Here is a 19,255-nt window from a genome sequence, read left to right as displayed (position 1 = left end):
GGTGGACGACAATCAAAACAGTATCAGAACGTGTTCTATCCATCCATTTTCATTAGAGCTCATCCTCAGCTGGGGACAGTTGACTTTGGGCGAGAGGCGGCGTGGACAGCCAATCGCAGGGCACAGATTGACAAAAGACCCAATCCAACCATGAAAATTTAACACTGGGGAGCCGGAGCCGAATTCCCAACCACAGACCTCTGATGCGGATGTGCTTGTAGTTATAAATCCTCGGCCAACGTACCGCCGAAGGCGAGTTGCCAAACTTGACATTTATAATATGCCATTTTTCTTTCCATCTAAGAAATGTCATTGTGTATAAATTCCCTAACTTCAGATGCATCATGTGACTCAGGTAAGAGTTGAGTATGGCCGAAGTTTGTGTTAACAGCTAGCACACTTGACACACAAATCAATTGGACTAGTGTGTACCCAATCCTTCATCCTTACACTGTAGCTTCTTGCATTCCGAAGATACTTTGATAGCTTTGTTGTGGCTTTGCCTTGCAGATCCGCCTTCAATAAGGTTCTCCCACAATAAACAAACTAACGGAAATCATAACAAAAACGGAGTAATTGAATGTAGCGATTTGTATTCCTGGCTGATTAGCGGACTCACGAATAAGGCGCGCATGCGCATTGTAATGTTTACGAGTAAATGAAAACGAAATGACATTGTTGACGTTGCCTTTTAATCGACGTAGGCGTAAAGTGAATAATCCCGACGAATTTACCCTCGCAAAAAAATATATAGTTGTGTTACTATTTTTGGTTGGCCCAGTAAGATACTGGTTTAATCCTCTAGCTGTGAACGTGACATAATTCATTGCATATGTAAATGTATGTTTACATGTTTCAAAAATATAAAACAGACATAAATTCACGAAGTATTTCAAAAGGACAATAAATAGGAATACGAATACAAGAGAATAACTGATTTAAGATGGTTTTTTAAGACATTTTATTTTGAAGGTGTATGGCCACAAGACCCCAGCGTGTGTGTGGGTGGGTGTATGTTTTAAATGACTATTTAACAAATGCTAATTACAAGAAGAGTAAATCATATTACAATATGAATAACATAGTGCTAGGGAGATACAGATGAAAATGATATACATTCAATGTATATTTATACAAAAGAACTGGATTCAAGAAAATCAATTACAGTTTTAATTGCTGTTTGTTTCACAGAATGTCTGATCCAAAGTTAATAAATGCAATAAAGCATGATTTTTTCTCCCATGATCTTACATTTATGTACAGTGTATGAAATTTAGCCATTATTATAAAATGATTAATCAAATACACATTTAATGTCCGCATATAAATAGATAATAAAATAAAAAAGTACATTCTTCCAAAATAACACAAAACTTTTTTTTTTCAATGTAGCTTGTCACATAAACACAGGTTGCACCAAAATGAGTTTACTGATACATTGGCAAACTATATTAAACATAGTTTCAGGAGATTCAGAACAGAAGCTACAACACACATCGATATCATTCTTTAACCTTTTGTCAATATAGTTCTTAGCTGGATACGTTCTATATAATCAAAAATAAAATATATAATGTATGATGATATAAACTCAAACCCCCAAAACCTGATCATTAATTTCCTGTGCATGCCACAATAAATGGCAAGAGAACAGGTTGATGATATGATTGTTTGAAGCTAAACTTGCTAAAAAAAAAATAGATAAACAAAATCTTTTAGGCTTGTGACTTTGGACAAATCTCAAAGACATATATTAAAAACGTATATTATTTATTCATACGAATAAGATGTGATACAAGTAAACACAAGTGAAGCCTATACATTGGCTATTGTCATCTTTGGTGTCTCTGTGGCGACATTTGTTAAACACATTTGTGTTTAAAAAAAAAAGACATTGTAAACGTTTAAAGTTCCCACAGGTGTGCTATTTCAGGGTTGCCCTTCACCATTCACCTGGGCGAGGAGGAAGTGCTTGTGCATCTTTTGTTGAAAGCAGAAGTAGGTTGCGCATATACCATATTGTGGGTACTGTAAGAAGCGAGAAAACGTGGAAGCGATTACAATGTATTTTGGGCATACAATGATGTGTCATGTTATATATTGTACAGTGTCTTAGCGTAGCCTCAAAGACTCATTCTGGCCTATTTTTATTGTAGTTTTCACTGTATGTTTTGATTTTGTAATGTGATTTTGTAACATCTAGGAGAAATAAAAGGAAAATCTGGACATCAGTATTAATTGTGGTGGTTTTTGTTTTTTCGTTTTTATTACCTCATAGCTACAATTCTAACTCTGGTCACAGCACAAATGGAAATGGATCCCCCCTCTTCCTTCCTTTTCTTTGAAGAAAGGAAGAGGTGGGTCTAATTCACTTTGTTTTTATTTCTTATGCTAAAACCAATTCGGTATGATGAACAAATTAATTACAAATTGACAAAGAAATTTAACAAATTAAAAATAAGTGTTAATCTCGGTTTGGTGTTATCGGTGACGAGTCTAAAAGGTTATAGTGAAATCTAAATAAATAAATAAAGGCATTATCTTTTAATATTCGTTATGCAATTTGATTAATAAATACTAGTGTGACATCTCGTAACATTCAAATGTGTGTTTAGATTGATTTATTATTATTATTATTTTGTTACTTGTACATTTATTCTGGACAGTAATATGACTATGTATTCTTTGCATGTGTCTCTCCTCAGTGCTGCTGATAACATGTGACGTCCTGACAGGCCAGACATTAAACAGTGGCTCCTCACTGTACACCATCCTGGAGTTTGTGGGTGAAGGTCGCTTTGGAAAAGTGGCCAAGTGCCTAAAAAAGGCCACCATGGACACAGTGGCAGTAAAGATCATTAAGAGGGGTGCTTCTTTTATCAGGGATACCGAGAAGGAGATAGCCATGCTGAAGATGGTCAGTGACTTGAACCCAGACCATGCCAATATCATTAAATTCTTTGAGAGGTTTGAATACATGGGTCATAACTGTCTGGTTTTTGAGATGCTCGACTGTCACCTGTTCGACTTGCTCATAGGACGAGATTGGGAGCCGATGTCTCTGAGTGAAATCCGCTCGGTTGCCAAACAGCTGCTGGTGGCCTTGGATGCTCTTAAGCGCCTTGGCATCTTACACTCGGACATCAAACCTGACAACATCATGTGTGTCAACAAGCAGGACTGTCCCCTCAGGGTCAAGTTAATAGACTTTGGTCTAGCTCAGGTTGTCTCCAGTGTCCATCCCGGGATGAAGATACAGCCTAAAGGTTACCGAGCTCCAGAAGCTGCCCTGGGCCTTCCCTTTACTGAGGCTGTCGACGTTTGGGGCGTCGGCTGCGTCCTGGTGTTCCTTTACATTGCTGACAACCTCTTCCCTGTTGACTGTGAATACCAGATGATGAAGTGTATGGTGGACGTTCTGGGTCAGCCAGAGGAGCACCTGCTCCGTGCTGGGAAATATACCAAACGCTTCTTCACTAAGGAGGAAGCCAGTGAAGGTCTACACTACAAACTGAGGACACCGGAAGAGTACGAAGCAGTCAACCATATTACACCTCTTGAGTGGAGCGGCTTCATTGAACCACCCAGCTGTCTGGACGCCCTCATCACCTTTTATCCTGTACGGGCTGAGATGGTGGAGGTGGATGACCGGAGAGCATTTGTGGAGCTTTTGAAATGGATGCTACATCTCGACGGGGGCCAGAGGATTTCACCCCATCAGGCTTTGCAGCAGCCATTCATTACAATGGATCACCTGAGCAAAGACCCTCTCCACAAGTGCAGTGACTATTTCAGCACAGCTTGCAGCATGATGAGCAACTTGCAAGAGCAAGACTGCAAAGACAAAGATCCAGAAAACCAGTGTTCTGATAGGGACAGACTCATTGAATCAGCTAAACCTTCTTCCCTGCGGGGCTCCTGCAGTACAATTTTAGAGAGAATTTACAGGCTGTGTGGCCGAATCACCCCATGCTTTTCTTGTTTTAGCCCCCCTGTAGATGACTCTACTGTTAAAGCTTCTTAGATATATTTATGTATATCTACTGCTGATAAGTCCCCTAATAATTTACAAACACCAACATTGTGTAAAACATAAAAATACAACAACACTTAAAGAGAAGTCAACCCGAAACATATTTCCTCCAAGAATATGTTCTGTGCAAGCCCACTAGTTGAAACAAGGCATTCTGATAAATATTACGTTTGTGGAACTCGTTTTAGCCATCTCCGGGGGTGGCCATTTTGTCAATTATGTCGACTGAAAATGACCTCACAACTGCTCAGGGCTCAGGTAATGACCAATCACAGCTCACCTGTTTTCTGAAGCTGAGCCGTGATTGGTCGTTACCTGAGCCCTGAGCAGTTGTGAGGTCATTTTCAGTCGACAGAAGTTACAAAATGGCTGCAACCCTGAGATGGCTAAACACAGGTGGATTTTGCTGCGTAACTCATATCCCACAAACGCAATATTAATCAGAATGCTGTATTTCAACTAGTGGGCCTGCTGGGAACACATTCTTGAAAAAAATATTTTTGGGTTGATTTCCCCTCTTTAATAAGCGTTTGGAAACTGAGGACAGTAATTGTTGTAGCTGCTGCATAATGCACCAAATATTTTCAATTGGAGACAGTTCTGATTTGATGTCATTTGGATTTCATTCATAGCTTGATCTTACTCTCTATTTTATCTTCACGTGTTTATCCTAAAATTCACAAAGAGACATATAGAATGTGCCAAACTTGAGAATAACACATAATATGAGGAGAAAATGAACACTAGTGGAGATACTATGGAGTAATAAAAGTCTTCTGCATGTGCACACACAGACACGCGTTCACACAAACACAGATCACGACAGTACGTATATTGAATAGAGATTTCTCTGCTTGCGAACGATAGACACACAAGAAAAAAAAATGAGAAAAAGATGAGACACAGAAGCAACACAACTTAATCTCATCTTGGTATCTCACCAATGTCATTGTTGTCCAGAAGAAGTATGACACATGTTTGAGATCCGAAACATGTCTCTCAGGTCTTAGTTATCGGTCCCGAAGGTCAGAGAGAGAAGCTTTTACCAAAACTACACATTTTTAATCCCTCACACTGTGTGAAGAACCTTGGCGTCATTTTTGACTCTGAGCTCAGTTTTATTCCTCATATTAAAAATGTAACCAAGATTGGTTTTTATCACCTTAAGAATATCGCCAGAGTCCGCCCGTTTCTCTCTCAGGCTAACACGGAAGTGCTGATGCATGCCTTTATTTCCTGTCGTTTAGATTACTGTAATGCCCTGCTCTCTGGCCTCCCGAAAAAGAGCATTTCACCACTGCAACTACTGCAGAATTCAGCCGCTCGGGTGCTGACGAGAACCAGAGGGCGGGAGCACATTACGCCAGTTTTGAAATTGCTGCATTGGCTCCCTGTGTGTTTCAGGATCGATTTTAAAGTACTTTTATTAGTTTATAAATGTGTTAATGGTCTTGGGCCATCTTATTTATCTGATTTGCTTTTATCATACCAGCCCTCGCGGATCCTGAGGTCCTCTGGCGCCGGCCTTTTATTTATTCCAAGGGTGAGGACCAAAATGCATGGCGAGGCTGCATTCAGCCATTTTGGTCCTCACCTTTGGAATAGCCTGCCAGAGGATGTCAGGTCTGCAGAGACTGTTGATATTTTTAAGAGGAAGCTCAAGACACACCTTTTTAGTTTGGCTTTCAACAACTTTTAAATAATTTATCTTTTCTTTTGATTGAAGATAATTCTATGTTTTGCTTTGAATGTTTTAAAGCACTTTGAGTTGCATTTTTATGTATGAAAAGTGCTATATAAATAAAATGTGATTGATTATGCATTTCTTTTCCTCTGTGAGTATGTGCAGTGCCCTGAAAAATGATTCATACGATCCCTTGAACTTTTTGGTACCTTACAACCACAAACTCATTTGTTGTTGTTGTTTGAAATTATAGGTGGTTGACCAACACAACGTAGCACATAATTGTAAGTGGAATGGAAATTATACTTAGTTTTCAAAGTTTTAAACAAATACAATTCTGAAAAATATGGTGTGTATTTATATTCAGTCCCCCTGCGTCAATATTTTGTAGAGCCACCTGTCATCACAATTAAAGTTGCAAGTCTTTTGGGGTATTTCTTACCAGATGCTTGCTATTTCTTCTTCATAAAACACCCCATTCTTCCAGATGCTCATTGGGATTTATGTCTGAACTTTGACTGGGCCATTTAAAAACATGATTCTTCTTTGATTCCATTGCAGCTCTGGCTTTATGTTTAGGGTCATTGTCTTCCTTCCCAGTCTCTACTGCAGCCTCTTCCAGGATTGCCCAGTATTTGGCACCACCCACTTCCCATCATCTTTGACCAGCTTCCCTGTCTCTAAAGAAAAGCATCTCCACGGAATGATGTTGCCCCCACCGTAGTCTTTATGGATGTATGCAGCGGCAACGTTCATTTATGAATTTCCTATCGGGTGTACAGTAAGTGTAAAACATTACACCCATTGTTGAATAGATTTTATTAGTGAAAGCTTTCATGATTACTTGTTCCATTTTGAGTGGCAGCAAAATGCTTGGCATTTTATTGTATCATCTCACAAAAATAGTGTGCATATAAAAGCATAATTAAATATTTTATTTGCATGTTTATGAAGCCATTACCGGTATATACTGAGCTTGTGAATTTAGTATATAACATTTGTACATTATTGTATACTCTGTCAGTGGTCCCCAACCTTTTTTCTGCCACGGACCAGTTTATACACGTCCATACCGTTCTCGGGCCGGCTCTGTAACTATTCACCATCAGTAGGGGATGTGGGGGTAGAGTTGGGTGTGGTTTTTGTGAGTGGTGCCCAATGCGTTTATTTCTTTTACTCATTTGCTAGCTTGTACATTTAATATTAGCGTTAAGCGACGGAGATGCTAGCTTGTGCATTTGATATTAGTGTTACGTGGGGGAGACAACTTGGCTTCCGGAGGAGGGGTTGGCGCGGCCCGGTACCCGGTGGTTGGGGGCCACTGCTCTATGTAGTTCATAAAACGTTTCATGGGAGGCGCTCCCTTTGAACTGTCGAATAAAATCAACATTCAAGTTAGTCTGGTGTGAACAGTAAATTTAAAAAAGAACAAAGCATGGCGATTACAAACCGTCACCAGTCCCTTTCACAAGGCTCTCTGTATGGTATACCTAAAAGATTAAAAATATCGCTCTCCGTAGGTGTATGCAGGGGAGTGCCAGCATACACCTTGGCACTACCTTGACGCACCACACTTTGGTTTAGCGAATGCTCTGACAGGCTCATGTTCTTTGTCTTTGCCAGGGCCCTCATGGAGCGGTTGAAGTGTGCCGAGCCGGTGAAGTACGCAAGAGCACAAGCAAATTCATTGTAAGGCACCACAATGACATCCAGCCTGCGATGGCGGCGGTCTGGTCCTGGCAGGCGGCATACACCCATGTATTTTTTCTGCTCTCCATTCTCCTCGTGACTCACTAGATCATCTGTCAAAAAGCCTGAGGAAATAGTAAATAAAATATTAATTTAAGTACCTATGGATGACAAAACTCTCTACGAAATACTTTGTCATTCTGGCAGAGCTTACCAGTGTCATGGAGGCTCTGGAGCACTTTGCTGAAGACACCCTTGTGGGATTTTCCATCAGGATGTGAAATAAGGACATCAACATCTCCACACGTGCTCTTCCCTCTGCGGTACGAGCCACATGCCATTGCCAACAGGCCAGGATCAATTGCTTGGGCAGCATGCCTCACCTGCACATAACCATAAATAAATAGTGCATGTCATCAATAACAGTGGTCCTCAACCACTGGTCCGCGGACCGATACACTTGGTACTGGGCTGCACAGAGACACAAATGCCAAAAAATTAAAATTAAAAAAATTGCAGAGTATATATAACCCCATGACCAAGAATTGCGATATTACAGTGACCAGATGTGAGCTGTGAGCGTCAGCAATCGATCAGATACCTCGGAAATGTGTGTGACAGCAGACAATCAGAGTCCAGCTTTTCCTTTTCTACTCTTTTTTTGCACTTTACAAAGCCTCACATTCACTCATATACATATTCGTAAACCAATTGTGTGAATATCTTGAAACAGCGTGTGACATATGTCAAAAATAAATATGCGTGGCCGCTGATACACAAAATCACATTCAACACTTCACAAGCAGAACTGAATATTTACAAATAAGTCATGATAAATGCATACACAATATTAAAAATGAGGAAAATCACACATATATAATAATAATAATAATAACATTTTCAATGCCTCCCTAAATTGATTAAAAGAGACTGAGAATGCTGAATTAGCACATACCGTATGACATTAGCATGTCCCAGGGTGTGTACATGTTTTAGACTACGGTATCTCATTTTTTTCAGCTCTGGAGGAAAATTCATTATACTCAATATTCAGTGCTTTGAAGGAGTCAAGTATCGAGCATATTTAAGATGTAGGTTTTAAGATGTTCCCCTTTTGGGATTCTCCTCTGTGTGGCCTGCTCTCCACATTAACAAGAGAAGAGAAGCTGAAGCCATTTTTTCAATCTTTTGTAATGTTGTCAGGATAACAAAATGTTGACCTTGACTCTTCATGCATATAGTACCTTGAAACCAATACATAAACAATACTCTGGAAAAAAAAAAATTGAGTGAATGAATACCGGGTAAAACACAGTAGAATAACAGTTAAAACAGCTAAAAAGAAAACCCTTACAATTTTTTTTATTTGTATTAATTCAGAAAACAAGAATACAAATTAGAATTGTTTTGATAAAATAAATACATCTTAACGGTTTTAAACACTTTAGAACAACTGAAACCAAATCATATAACATGTTTAAACACTGCTGAACATTTTATGCAGTATATCCAGTACAATACAAATGTCTTAGGCCATTAAAAGATTTGGTGTTTTAGCAATGCTATCATGAACATAAATAACTTGAATACTTTTTACTCATTCACTGTCAGACATTTTCAGAACCTCTTTTACCCTAATGTTTAAAAAAAATTTGAAAAAAATATAAATAAATTCCTCGGATTGAATGGCTGGACTGCGAAAAGGCAAGTAAATTCATCAATGGCAGTGAGTGAGTTTATCATAGACCTCTACCAAGGCCAAACTAGTTTTTTTTTTTAAGTCAACACAATCCATAGAGCTTTGTATTTATTTCCTGGAGCATGGGCAACTGATGATCCTGGGGGGTGAACGGTGCTATTGATGCCATGGCGATAGATAATACAGAAAAAAAATCATTACTACCCGCACCCCAATTCAGATCCACAGACAGTATGTGTCAATCGCTATCATGCAATGGAACTGGGTGGCTGTGTGTCATACGTCACTATACAAACAGTGCGTCATCTAATGGGACCGAATGGAAAAGAATTACCTCACGTTTGACATGAAAGGGAGTGTTTGAAATGTGTCACAAATTAACCCACAGCTCTTTGAATTTGTGACAGAATTCAACATGGCCGGCGGTCCAGTCATTAGCGAGCTCTTTAGTTAGCATGTAGTTTCAGAACTTGCAGACAGACTTTGTCTTTTTGTCTGTTCATTGCCCTCTGCCTATCGGACATGTAGGCAAAGTAAGACCAGACAACACTGCGTGCGTCTCGTCTCCTCACGAGGAATTTAATGTCTGCAAGCGCACGAGAGTTTGCAGTCCCGTCTGTCTGTGTCTCTGTATTTGTGCTGCACCAACCTGCTGAGCACCGTGGCCCTTCTGACACAAAGTTGAACTGCTTCGCTGCATTTTTTTTTGTCAAATACCGGTACTTAAAAATGCTGGTATCATGTCTTTTCTGAACCAGTACTTGGTGAAACACCAACACAACCAGATTTTGGAGGGCGGGTTGATTCTGTGTGGGAAGCATCCCATAATGCTAAATGTTGCCAGAGCCAAATGAAGATATATTTACCACTTTCTCAATGGCTGCAGCTTCTTCCCTGGGCATTCTGTCTAGGAAGTCATTGTAGTGCTTGAGTCCTATTTTCTGACAGCTGCTCAAGTGGGCTTTTGTGCGGATGTCCTCCAAAGTGCGGAATCCCTGATAAATAAGAAAACAAAATCCAAGACAACAGTGATTCTTCTAAAAGTATTACAATCCATCAACATTACTATTATGAAACTACTACAAGAGAAACTCTCAGGCTAAAGTTTCGGGCCTCGCTCAAGCGGTACAATGGCTTTGTTCTTATTTCAAGCCTTTTATTTGGTCATGCCTAGTTTTCATTTTATGTGTAAAAGTGATCATCTTCATAACATACTTATGACTTGTATACTTTTTCCCCCATCAAAATCATGTTGTGTGAATGGTTGCAGACAGTGGATGAGTGCACCGTTGCTTCACAGCAAGGACGTTCAGGTCTTAAATCATAGCTCCTTTCTGCGTGGAGTTTGCATGTAGTTTTCTCCAGGCTACAGCTTCGCCTGTGACCCAGGCTGCAGCCTTGCCTGTGACATAATAAGATGGATAGAGAATGGAGAGTGGGTGTTTCACCTGTTGGTACCAAAGATGTGCTGTCTTCGCTCCTGCACCCCAAATATTAGTGAAAAGCTCCAATATTGGCACAGCCTCTCCAATGTGATCTAGCTTGCGCAGATGACCACTTTCCATGATCTCATCAATTTTGTCTGCCATGCGTTTGCCAATTCCCGGGATGAGACATGCCTCCTGAAACAGAGAAAAAAAGCAAATGAGAAATTGAGGGGATCATTGCATCTCTTGCTTCTCCGTTAGCTTACCTGATACGATGTAACTGGCTTGTGATAGCTCTTCAGTGCATTGACTGCTTTGGAGTATCCCAATGCCCTCCACTTGTCTCCCTGGTGTGTATAAGCCTTGGCCAGTAGTTCTAATTTGTCGGTGATGTGTTTGTTGAAGTTTTTACTTTTGGACTGAGAAGACTGTGCACAGACCCACTTTCCTGAGACCGCCGTGCGAGTGGAGGTGTCTCGATTAGGTTCGAGGCTGAGCCCAGTGGCTTCTTCTTTGGGGCGCTGGCCTGTGATGAGAGCTTCCAGGTGACTCTGACTGACTCCGTCATCTTCTCCTCGCACTTCTTCTTTGTCTGATACACTCTGAAATAGATGGCATGGTTATGATAAGGAGTTGTCCTTTCTGACTATGACTATATTTTCTTGGACAATGGTGAACTTGGAACATGTTACTCATAAGACTTTTCAACAAATGTACTAGCCACTGACCATGTCTGATGTCTCCCCTTGCTTGTTTTCATCACACTCTGGCTTGGGAGTCATTTCAATTGCAGATTTGTCATTCAACAAGTCTTTTTCTTGTTGAGTTTCCGAATCCCTAAGAAGAGAGGCAACTGACAATAACCAAGGACCAAGATAACATCTAAGTCAAAACGGGCACCTCTGTAAGGTAGAGAACACAACACTACCAATAAACCAGAGCGTCTATACTAATATAGATAGACTGTAGACAATAAGGGGTAAACGGATGTAAATCTACATTCGCTGAGATTTTAACCACAACAGACAAAGCGATGATAGGCATTACCTCTTTGGTAAAAGACTGTAGCTCGACTCATCCAGGAGTTGTTTCTCACTGATACACGAGCTTAACCAACTGCATTTCACTAGATAGACCCCAGAAGGCATTGCATCCACCTTGATGAGACGCAGAGCTCTGTCACACTCCATGTTGTCATCAACAACAACATGAGTGACAGCATCACTTAGAGACCGCTCTGTCTGGCCTCCGTTCTGTTGAATTTGTCTTTGGAAGATTTGACATCTTGCATTTCCTATTCCCGCAGGCAGGATGTACACTGAGATACCATTAAAGGTACTTCCTTAAAAAAGGGAGACAAAAAGAACAAAATGAAACGTGGAGTATGATATCACTTGGAACCAAAACAAAAAATACGAACCTGTGACACCAAATTCATCAGATTTCATCTTTAAAGGAGGAGAATCCTTTCCTTGAGACACTCGGGCCCTTTTAACCTTGGGGAAAGCTTTCATGATCCCGTGACACGGTTCCATCTTGATCAGTGAAAAGGGCAAGCCAGGGGCCTGCCAAGTAAATGTAAATTACAAGTGCAGACAAGATCCAGCTGAATATCAAAAAATGCTTTAATATATGAAGCGTTCAGATTTTTCTATAAACATAGGGCAGTCATCAAAACTATTATATTATCATTATTTTATTTTTTTTTACAAAATTTAACAGACACACATTGCTATTTGGGTTGTTCCGGCCAATTCCGATTCCAATACCGATCACATGGATTAGCTGCACTTTTTTTCATTTTAGAGCTGCTCACTAATTATTATTTTAATCATCTTTTAATATGTCAATTATTTTTGTTAGATTAATTGATGAATCAAATTAAAATAAAATCTTTCTATCCAAATATCCCTCCCTTTATTTAAACTCAACTCAACTTTATTTAGAGAACTTTAAAACAACCATTGCTGCACACAAAGTGCTGTACATGGAGTAAAAACGTGTCATACAATAAAAAAGACAGTAAAAAATAAATAATTAATTAATAACATAGAAACAGTAAACATAACTCCATCCATTTAAGACTAGTTTTAAAAATGGACGGCGAGGGGGCTTGTCTAAATGGGAGGAGATGCTGCACTGAACACAGGCTGGTCTGTAGTTGGCTGCAGGCTGCAAAGTACGAGCTGCAGGTGATCGATTTTTGTGTTCGGCAATGAAAGGCATTGATCGACATATACCGATCACGTACTTTTCCACGGAACTCGGCCAAACACGATCAGGCAAAGCGATCGGAGCACCACTTATTCCATCCATCCCATCCCATCAAATTAAATTCATGTCAAATATAGAAAACGTACAAAACTCATCGTACCATACCATGCCCCTTTCTATCTATCTATCTATCTATCTATCTATCTATCTATCTATCTATCTATCTATCTATCTATCTATCTATCTATCTATCTATCAGGTTTACAATTTCAATGTCCACAATGTCTTTGCAATATGAAAATTTAACTTCGGCCGCAAACGGACGAAGAACATGATTAAGAAACCTGTTTCAAAAGGTTTCTACACAATCTCCCAAGACTGTGCAAGGAGAAAACAAGAAACATTTAAGTTAACACACACTTATCTTAAAAAATGGCTGTGCCCCGGCGTACCTCTCCGAGCTCCTCCACTCCTACTCACCTTCCCGGTGCCTCAGGTTTGCGGACCAGGCGCTACTTGAGGTGCTGAGGACTAAGCGGTGCCTCAGAGGGGATCGAGCCTTTTCTGTTGATGGTCCTTCCCTTTGGAATGCGTGACCTTCCATTAATGTTAGGCAAGCCCCCTCTCTGTCCATTTTTAAAACCCGTATGAAGACACATTTCTATTCTTTGGCTTTTGATCCGACTTGAGACTGACAGTTTTCTGCTGTTTTCCGGTGTCTGCTGTATATAGTAATTTGTATTTCAATGTATTGCTTTCACTTGTTATATTATTGCCATGTTGTTATTGTAATGTAAAGTGCTTTGTTACAGCTGTAGCTGTTATGAAATGCGCTATACAGTATAAATAAAGTTGTATTGTATTGTATTGCAATTTCACTGGCCCTGCCGTCACTAGAGTTAGGTAAAGTTAGCACCAGATTGGCACGTTCGGAGTTGTCCGTTCAATAACTCATATCAGCTTGTAGCTCGTTGGCTACATCACAGTGGTTAGAGAGAAGCATTGTTTGTGTTTTAATAATGCTGCGTTATTACAACACAACTCCGAATGTGCCAATCTGGTGCTAACTTTACCGGACTCGTCACTAGAAGCATATGCAAACTCGTAGTGCTAAATAATCCACTGTGAATGCACTGTACTTCAAATGCAACATATATGGACGATATTATGTTAGCAGTCTGCAATACTTTGTTTTAACGAAACTGATTCAAACATATTGACATTATACACATTCTGGCTAACTGAGGACGCAGAAACAAAGGTTCGTATTCGGAATGTGTCAGTGTAGTTATTAACTCCGGCAACCCATGTATATGCTTGATGTATATTTAATGTGTCCGTAGCATTTTAAAACATTTTAAAACATGATTTGCAATGTTTTACGCTTACCTTACTACCCCTCTCCACTAGGAACCGCTTCCTGGTTAAAAAAAAAAAAAAATACTGAAAACAAACGCTTCCCGTTAATTTGTTTTATCCCCGATTTGCATTTTTGTTGCCCCACCTTTTTTTTAGTTAAATGATATAATCGAGAAATATATATATATATATATAATATTTTATATTTAGGAATGTTTCTGTTTACAATATTCTACGGAAGGAACAATTCGCAACGGCAAACACTTCCGGTTTATTTGTTGAATCACTGATTTGCATTTTGTTCCCTCATCCTTTTTTCCCGTTCAAAATGCTATAATCGATGCATAATTGTCTATTGTGACTGTATGCTTTGTTGTATTTTTTTTCAAGCATTTGGAAATGTTGAGATTTACTGTTTCTGCAGAAGAAAAAAAAGTTGATCATCAAACACTTCCGGTTAATTTGTATAGCACTGTTCTTTTAATGCGTTTTTTTTCTCCAAATATTTTTTAAAGGTATCGATTGTGTGTTCTTGTCAGTGATATTTTTTTTTCCTCGCGTTAAAACATATAATAGGTACCTGTCAGAAAATATGCAGATAGTCTGATGACATGCACGAGTGCTCTGACAACAAACTTTCATATACGTATGAAGTATGAAGATTTATATTGTTAAAAATAAGTTTATACTGGACTCATTTTTCATAAAAGCAGCTCCGATTTCGTTTTGCGTACTTTAATGGAAGTTGCCGTGGTTACGGTATGATTCCGGAAGTGTCGCTGCGCATGCACAACACAAACATGGCCGTGCAAAGCTGGATCGACAACCTAAAATCGTCAAAAAAAACTGCTTTGATTCACGATGGTGAGTGTACATGACAACATTTTTCTAGAATTTCAATTGCGTTTTCGGTGTCAACGGTTGACCAGACCTTCACTACTGTATTTTCACCCATTCCAATGTTTGTGTACGTGAGAAGTTTTAAAAAGGTAAACCCACAAACCCTGTTTGCAAATCACACGCTATTGTAAAAAGAACAGAACACATTATACAATAAATAAGAAGAACCACCGTAATCATCATCAACATTGTTACACGCCATTTTTAAACAATAGGTCTACTCGTCAAATTCTGCCCATGCAGCCGTTATTTCTTGTTGCTTCAGACTCTTCGAAGATATTGCTTATTACAAAGGACCTGGTAATAACTAACATAAAATTTCAAACATGTTTTAAAGACCAACGTTTGTGACTGACAGAGAGGACTGCTTGGGTGGTTGAACAATTAATTTCTAATGTCGTGTTATACGTAGGCAGTACAATTGAGTAGTGGTTAGCGCATCTGCTTCATAGTGCTAAGGTTCACGGTTTGAATCTCGGCTCCTTCTTGTTGGAGTTTGCATGTTTCCCCATGTGCTTGCGTGGATTCTCATCTGGTTCTCTGCCTTCCTCCCACATTCTAATAACGTGCATGTTTGGTTCACTGCAGACTAAATTGGCCGTAGATGTAAATATGGAGTGGCAATGGCTGTTGGTTTATATGTACCCTGCGATTGGCTGTCAATCAGTTAAGGGTTGTCTCTCGACCATTGTCTGTTGGGCTAGGCTCCAGTTCACCTGCAACCTAGTGAGGACAAGCAGGATAGAACATTGATGGAAGCTGTCTGTATTGATGGCTAAGGAGTGAATATTGTTATGAGTACCAAGCACTGAAATGATTATGCCCATCTGCTTTTCATGTTGTGCCATTCCAAAACATTAGGGAAAAGGAAGATCCACTACCTCTTTGGCGATGGAAAAGAAATGGCGGAAGAGTATGACTTGAGAACAGATGAACTTGTTGGTAAGCAGTGCACAGTACGCATCATCCACTAGCCATGATTTTTGACCATGAGAGGTTATATTTTGTGAAATATTTCGTGCTTTGCAGTGCGAAAGTGGCGTCACAAAAACACACTTGGAGCGCAAGGTCAATGGCAGGTAGAAGTTGGGGAGCCGCTCATTTGTCCTGCCGCCTCTTTGGATGCTGAGATGCTGAAAGAGAACTGCTCCAATGTATGTTTTCACTCTACAGTCTTGAATCGTACATGTTGCATTACAGTTGGAACGTGTGTTTTTGATGGTTTGCATAGTGCACACACTGGATGATTCTGAAGAGACATCCCTTTTATTTCCACAGCCTGTGTTTATGCGTAAAGATACAAAGAGCAGTTTTCAGTGGAGAATCCGGAACGTTCCCTACCCCAAAGATGTCTTTAATGTTTCAGTGCAAGAACCTGAAAGATGTATTGTCATAAAAACTTCCAACAAAAAGTAACTATGCTTGAGCACACTCTGACACTACCACTTGTTGTAATCCTACTATTATTCCTATAGATGGCACTGTTTGCTCTGCATTAGTCTATACCAGTGTTTACCCAACCCTTTTCAAGCCGATATGTATTTACATTAAAAACAAATAGAGAAGACACCGCCAAACGAAAAAGTCACAAAAAAAGAATACACATGTTTAATATGTACTTTTTGCCATTGATTGGAAGAGCATTTTATTCTTCTGCCTGATAGAATATGTCGCTAGTACTGATAGTTGAACAAATATACAATAGTTGTATTTTTTTCCCCGGACCAATTAAGTGAAATAATAATAATTTCTCAGGGCACACCTGATGATCTGTCACAGCACACGAATGTGCCGAGGCACACTGGTTGGGAATCACTGGTCTAGAGCCTGTACATAAAGCTGTCTTCTTTTGTGCACAACCAGGTATTACAAGAAGTTTGGTATTCCTGATTTGGATCGCAGTCAAGTTCCACTGGACAGCTCTGCCTTAAGCTTCACTCATGCTAACAACACTTTGATAGTTAGTGTAAGTGTACAGTTTCCCAGACAGTCTTCTGATTAAGACCTGACTCATACCACGTCATACTTTTTCGTTACAAGTTGTATATCTGCATCATGCATATCCTGTGCAGATTATAAAAGTGCAGATTATAAAATGTAGTCTATTCAAGGTGGGGACGCCTTGGACTGATCACCAGCCAATCACACAGTTGATGCATAGGTCGAGAAACCAACGACATTCTCATCGATAAGACTATTGATCCTACTTACTGTTCATGGTAGTGTGTTCGACATACATACGCACACTGGGAAAATGTGCAAACTTGACACAGAAAATCAGAAATTAAGTTTCAAACCAAGAAAGCAGTAGGGCCCACCACTTAGCTACCGTGTTTATAATATGTAAAATAATTTTTTTCCTAAATAAAACAAGATCATTATTTTCTTTTGCATTCAGTATTTGTAACTAATCAACAAATTATTTAATAAAATGTATATTTATCAGAATATGCATTGTCTTTTTATTTGGTTATTTTTATGTTTGACAATAAATACATCAAGCAATTATGTGTATGTGTATGCAAAAAGTATTTTTTTTCCTTTTAAATTTACAGTGAATACGTTAGCCACTTATTAATGAGAGATACATGAAGACAAAATATTAAAGTGTCAATACATTTAATTAATCAATCTTAGGGAAAAGTGGCTGAATGAATGCAACTGAAAAAAAGTTTGAATTCCAATAATAACATAAAACTACAATTATTTATCATAACATTGATCTTTTTTGGGGGTGGGTGGGGGTCAGCTAAATGAATGCAACAAATATTGCAGGCCTCTTGCTAATCTGACTGCTCCATGGGCTGGATTTAAAAATGGGAGCGGCCACACCTTTCCCAGCCCTATCCTCGAGCATGTCTGGAATTGATTTCTGAATCATAGTGCTGTGGTATAGCATTTTTATTCTTTCTTCTCTATCAATTTGTACAGTTTTCTTTGTATTGGTCTCTTGTGTGTATACTGTTGTTTCATATCAAAAGAGTAGATCTTTGAGGTTTTAGCTTTATTCAATGGAGCAATGTAGAGCTTGATAAGACTCCAATGACGTTTTCCTCTGTCGTCACTCTTGTACAGTACAAGAAACCCAAAGAGATTTTAACCCTCGAGCAGGAGCTGATGAAGGAGCTGAAGAAGTTAAAGGGGACGAGTGAAGGTGACATCGACTGCAAAACTCAGTGACTTCTGACGGACAGAAACAATGCCACATTCTGGTCATTTTTGATATCAATGTTTACTTGTACTGATTCATATTTGATTAGACTCTCCTGATATGTTTTTTATAAATACTTCATATGGTAAATAAATAGTTTCGTTGTCATGGCTTCCAATGCACCAGTATTTTAAAATTCAAATCACCGAAAAGCCTACACAAATAACATTTTTCTCATCTAAATTGATGGAAGTTGAGATCAGAACATGTTGTTAATATAACTTCATGTTACATGCTTTCTGCCTCACTCTCAAACCCGGCGTACTGTGGTCTTGACGGGAGTCACAATCTCCCCGGCCTCCTTTCATTGATGTCCTTGTAAAGCACTCAAAACACACAATTGCCCATCCCTGTTCGTTCCAGGGTCACTGTTACGAGCACGTCCCATTTGTGTTAACTGAATACCTTCATGTTCCTTGCGTGTCGTGGGCCACCCTGAAAGCCATTAGTGGAGGGTTGATGATCGAGGTAGCCAGTACATGTAGAAATGTTTCCATTTCCCCCTTGAGGCTTCATGAGACCTCGGCCATGTTGTCAACATCACTGACACAAATATGGGTTGAGAAGGAAACAAGACACAAGATTTTGTTCCAAATTGGTATGTGGCCCAAATATTTTGTCAGCATGTTCTGACAGTGAAGTTCTCCCAAGCAATTACTATATTATTTGGTGACAAGTTATGGCCTTTAATTTGAAGGAACTGCCTTTTTAGGGTTGTCCAAACAAGCTTTTTGATGTTATTTATCCATCCACCCTTTTCTATAAGTTGGTAATAATTTAGCCGTTCCCACAAATGCTTTGAAATTAAAGAAGAAAATTACATTAGTGCGTCACAATAAAGTTTTCTGCACAGAGAACGTACTCCTTGTCTTTTATGCTTTTGTAGAATTTGTGCTATGGAAGGACTTGATACATGATGCTGCCTTTCGTGCGTACAGCACGGGTTTCCATTCCCTGCCTTTACCGCAATACGTAGTCACGGCCGTTCCCAAGCCCGGGCAAGTAATGTGTGGCTTGCCTTAGCAAGGGCATCCTCTGT

The 19,255-nt window shown here is 39.5% G+C and overlaps 3 protein-coding genes across 5 annotated transcripts; 2 read left to right on the top strand and 1 right to left on the bottom strand.

The window, feature by feature from the left end:
• The first annotated feature begins 13 nt into the window (after positions 1-13).
• LOC147145694 (homeodomain-interacting protein kinase 2-like) lies at positions 14-4,224 on the top strand. The gene is made up of 2 exons (XM_086033771.1): positions 14-355; positions 2,706-4,224. The coding sequence occupies exons 1-2, from the start codon at positions 307-309 to the stop codon at positions 4,022-4,024; spliced, it is 1,368 nt and encodes a 455-aa protein (XP_085889897.1). The 5' UTR covers positions 14-306; the 3' UTR covers positions 4,025-4,224.
• A 2,297-nt stretch (positions 4,225-6,521) lies between these two features.
• On the bottom strand, positions 6,522-14,366 carry poll (polymerase (DNA directed), lambda). 3 transcript variants are annotated; one of them, XM_086033927.1, is made up of 10 exons: positions 14,136-14,366; positions 13,199-13,327; positions 11,953-12,097; positions 11,580-11,874; positions 11,261-11,369; positions 10,799-11,134; positions 10,554-10,727; positions 9,972-10,100; positions 7,621-7,789; positions 6,522-7,531 (listed from the first exon to the last, which is right to left on the bottom strand). In XM_086033927.1, the coding sequence occupies exons 3-10, from the start codon at positions 12,065-12,067 to the stop codon at positions 7,170-7,172; spliced, it is 1,689 nt and encodes a 562-aa protein (XP_085890053.1). In that variant the 5' UTR covers positions 12,068-12,097; positions 13,199-13,327; positions 14,136-14,366; the 3' UTR covers positions 6,522-7,169. The 3 variants fall into 3 exon arrangements, with proteins under 3 accessions (XP_085890053.1, XP_085890052.1, XP_085890054.1); XM_086033926.1 differs by having other exon boundaries at positions 13,227-13,327; XM_086033928.1 differs by lacking the exon at positions 13,199-13,327.
• Positions 14,367-14,825: 459 nt separating this feature from the next.
• On the top strand, positions 14,826-19,068 carry dpcd (deleted in primary ciliary dyskinesia homolog (mouse)). The gene is made up of 6 exons (XM_086033557.1): positions 14,826-14,969; positions 15,867-15,947; positions 16,035-16,159; positions 16,284-16,417; positions 16,869-16,971; positions 18,081-19,068. Exons 1-6 carry the CDS (start codon positions 14,867-14,869, stop codon positions 18,183-18,185), a joined length of 651 nt encoding a protein of 216 aa, XP_085889683.1. The 5' UTR covers positions 14,826-14,866; the 3' UTR covers positions 18,186-19,068.
• The last annotated feature ends 187 nt before the right edge of the window (positions 19,069-19,255 follow it).

This window comes from Filicampus tigris, chromosome 6 (assembly GCF_054856515.1).
Source record: "Filicampus tigris isolate MCC_2025a chromosome 6, RoL_Ftig_1.0, whole genome shotgun sequence".
In the NCBI taxonomy this organism is placed as follows: domain Eukaryota; kingdom Metazoa; phylum Chordata; class Actinopteri; order Syngnathiformes; family Syngnathidae; genus Filicampus; species Filicampus tigris.
Note: the sequence above shows the minus strand (reverse complement) of the source record. Positions and strands in the feature narration are given on the sequence as shown.

Excerpts from the sequence above, each read along its gene's own strand:
- poll (XM_086033927.1), bottom strand. The coding sequence starts at position 12,067 with ATGGAACCGTGTCACGGGATCATGAAAGCTTTCCCCAAGGTTAAAAGG. Across the intron at positions 10,101-10,553 it reads CACATCTTTGGTACCAACAG|GGATTCCGCACTTTGGAGGA; the intron begins GTGAAACACCCA and ends CTTATTTATCAG. Across the intron at positions 7,790-9,971 it reads CTGCAGCCATTGAGAAAGTG|GTGAGGCATGCTGCCCAAGC; the intron begins GTAAATATATCT and ends GGTTATGTGCAG.
- dpcd (XM_086033557.1), top strand. The coding sequence starts at position 14,867 with ATGATTCCGGAAGTGTCGCTGCGCATGCACAACACAAACATGGCCGTG. Across the intron at positions 15,948-16,034 it reads GAGAACAGATGAACTTGTTG|TGCGAAAGTGGCGTCACAAA; the intron begins GTAAGCAGTGCA and ends CGTGCTTTGCAG. Across the intron at positions 16,972-18,080 it reads ACAACACTTTGATAGTTAGT|TACAAGAAACCCAAAGAGAT; the intron begins GTAAGTGTACAG and ends ACTCTTGTACAG.
- LOC147145694 (XM_086033771.1), top strand. The coding sequence starts at position 307 with ATGTCATTGTGTATAAATTCCCTAACTTCAGATGCATCATGTGACTCA. Across the intron at positions 356-2,705 it reads AGATGCATCATGTGACTCAG|TGCTGCTGATAACATGTGAC; the intron begins GTAAGAGTTGAG and ends GTCTCTCCTCAG.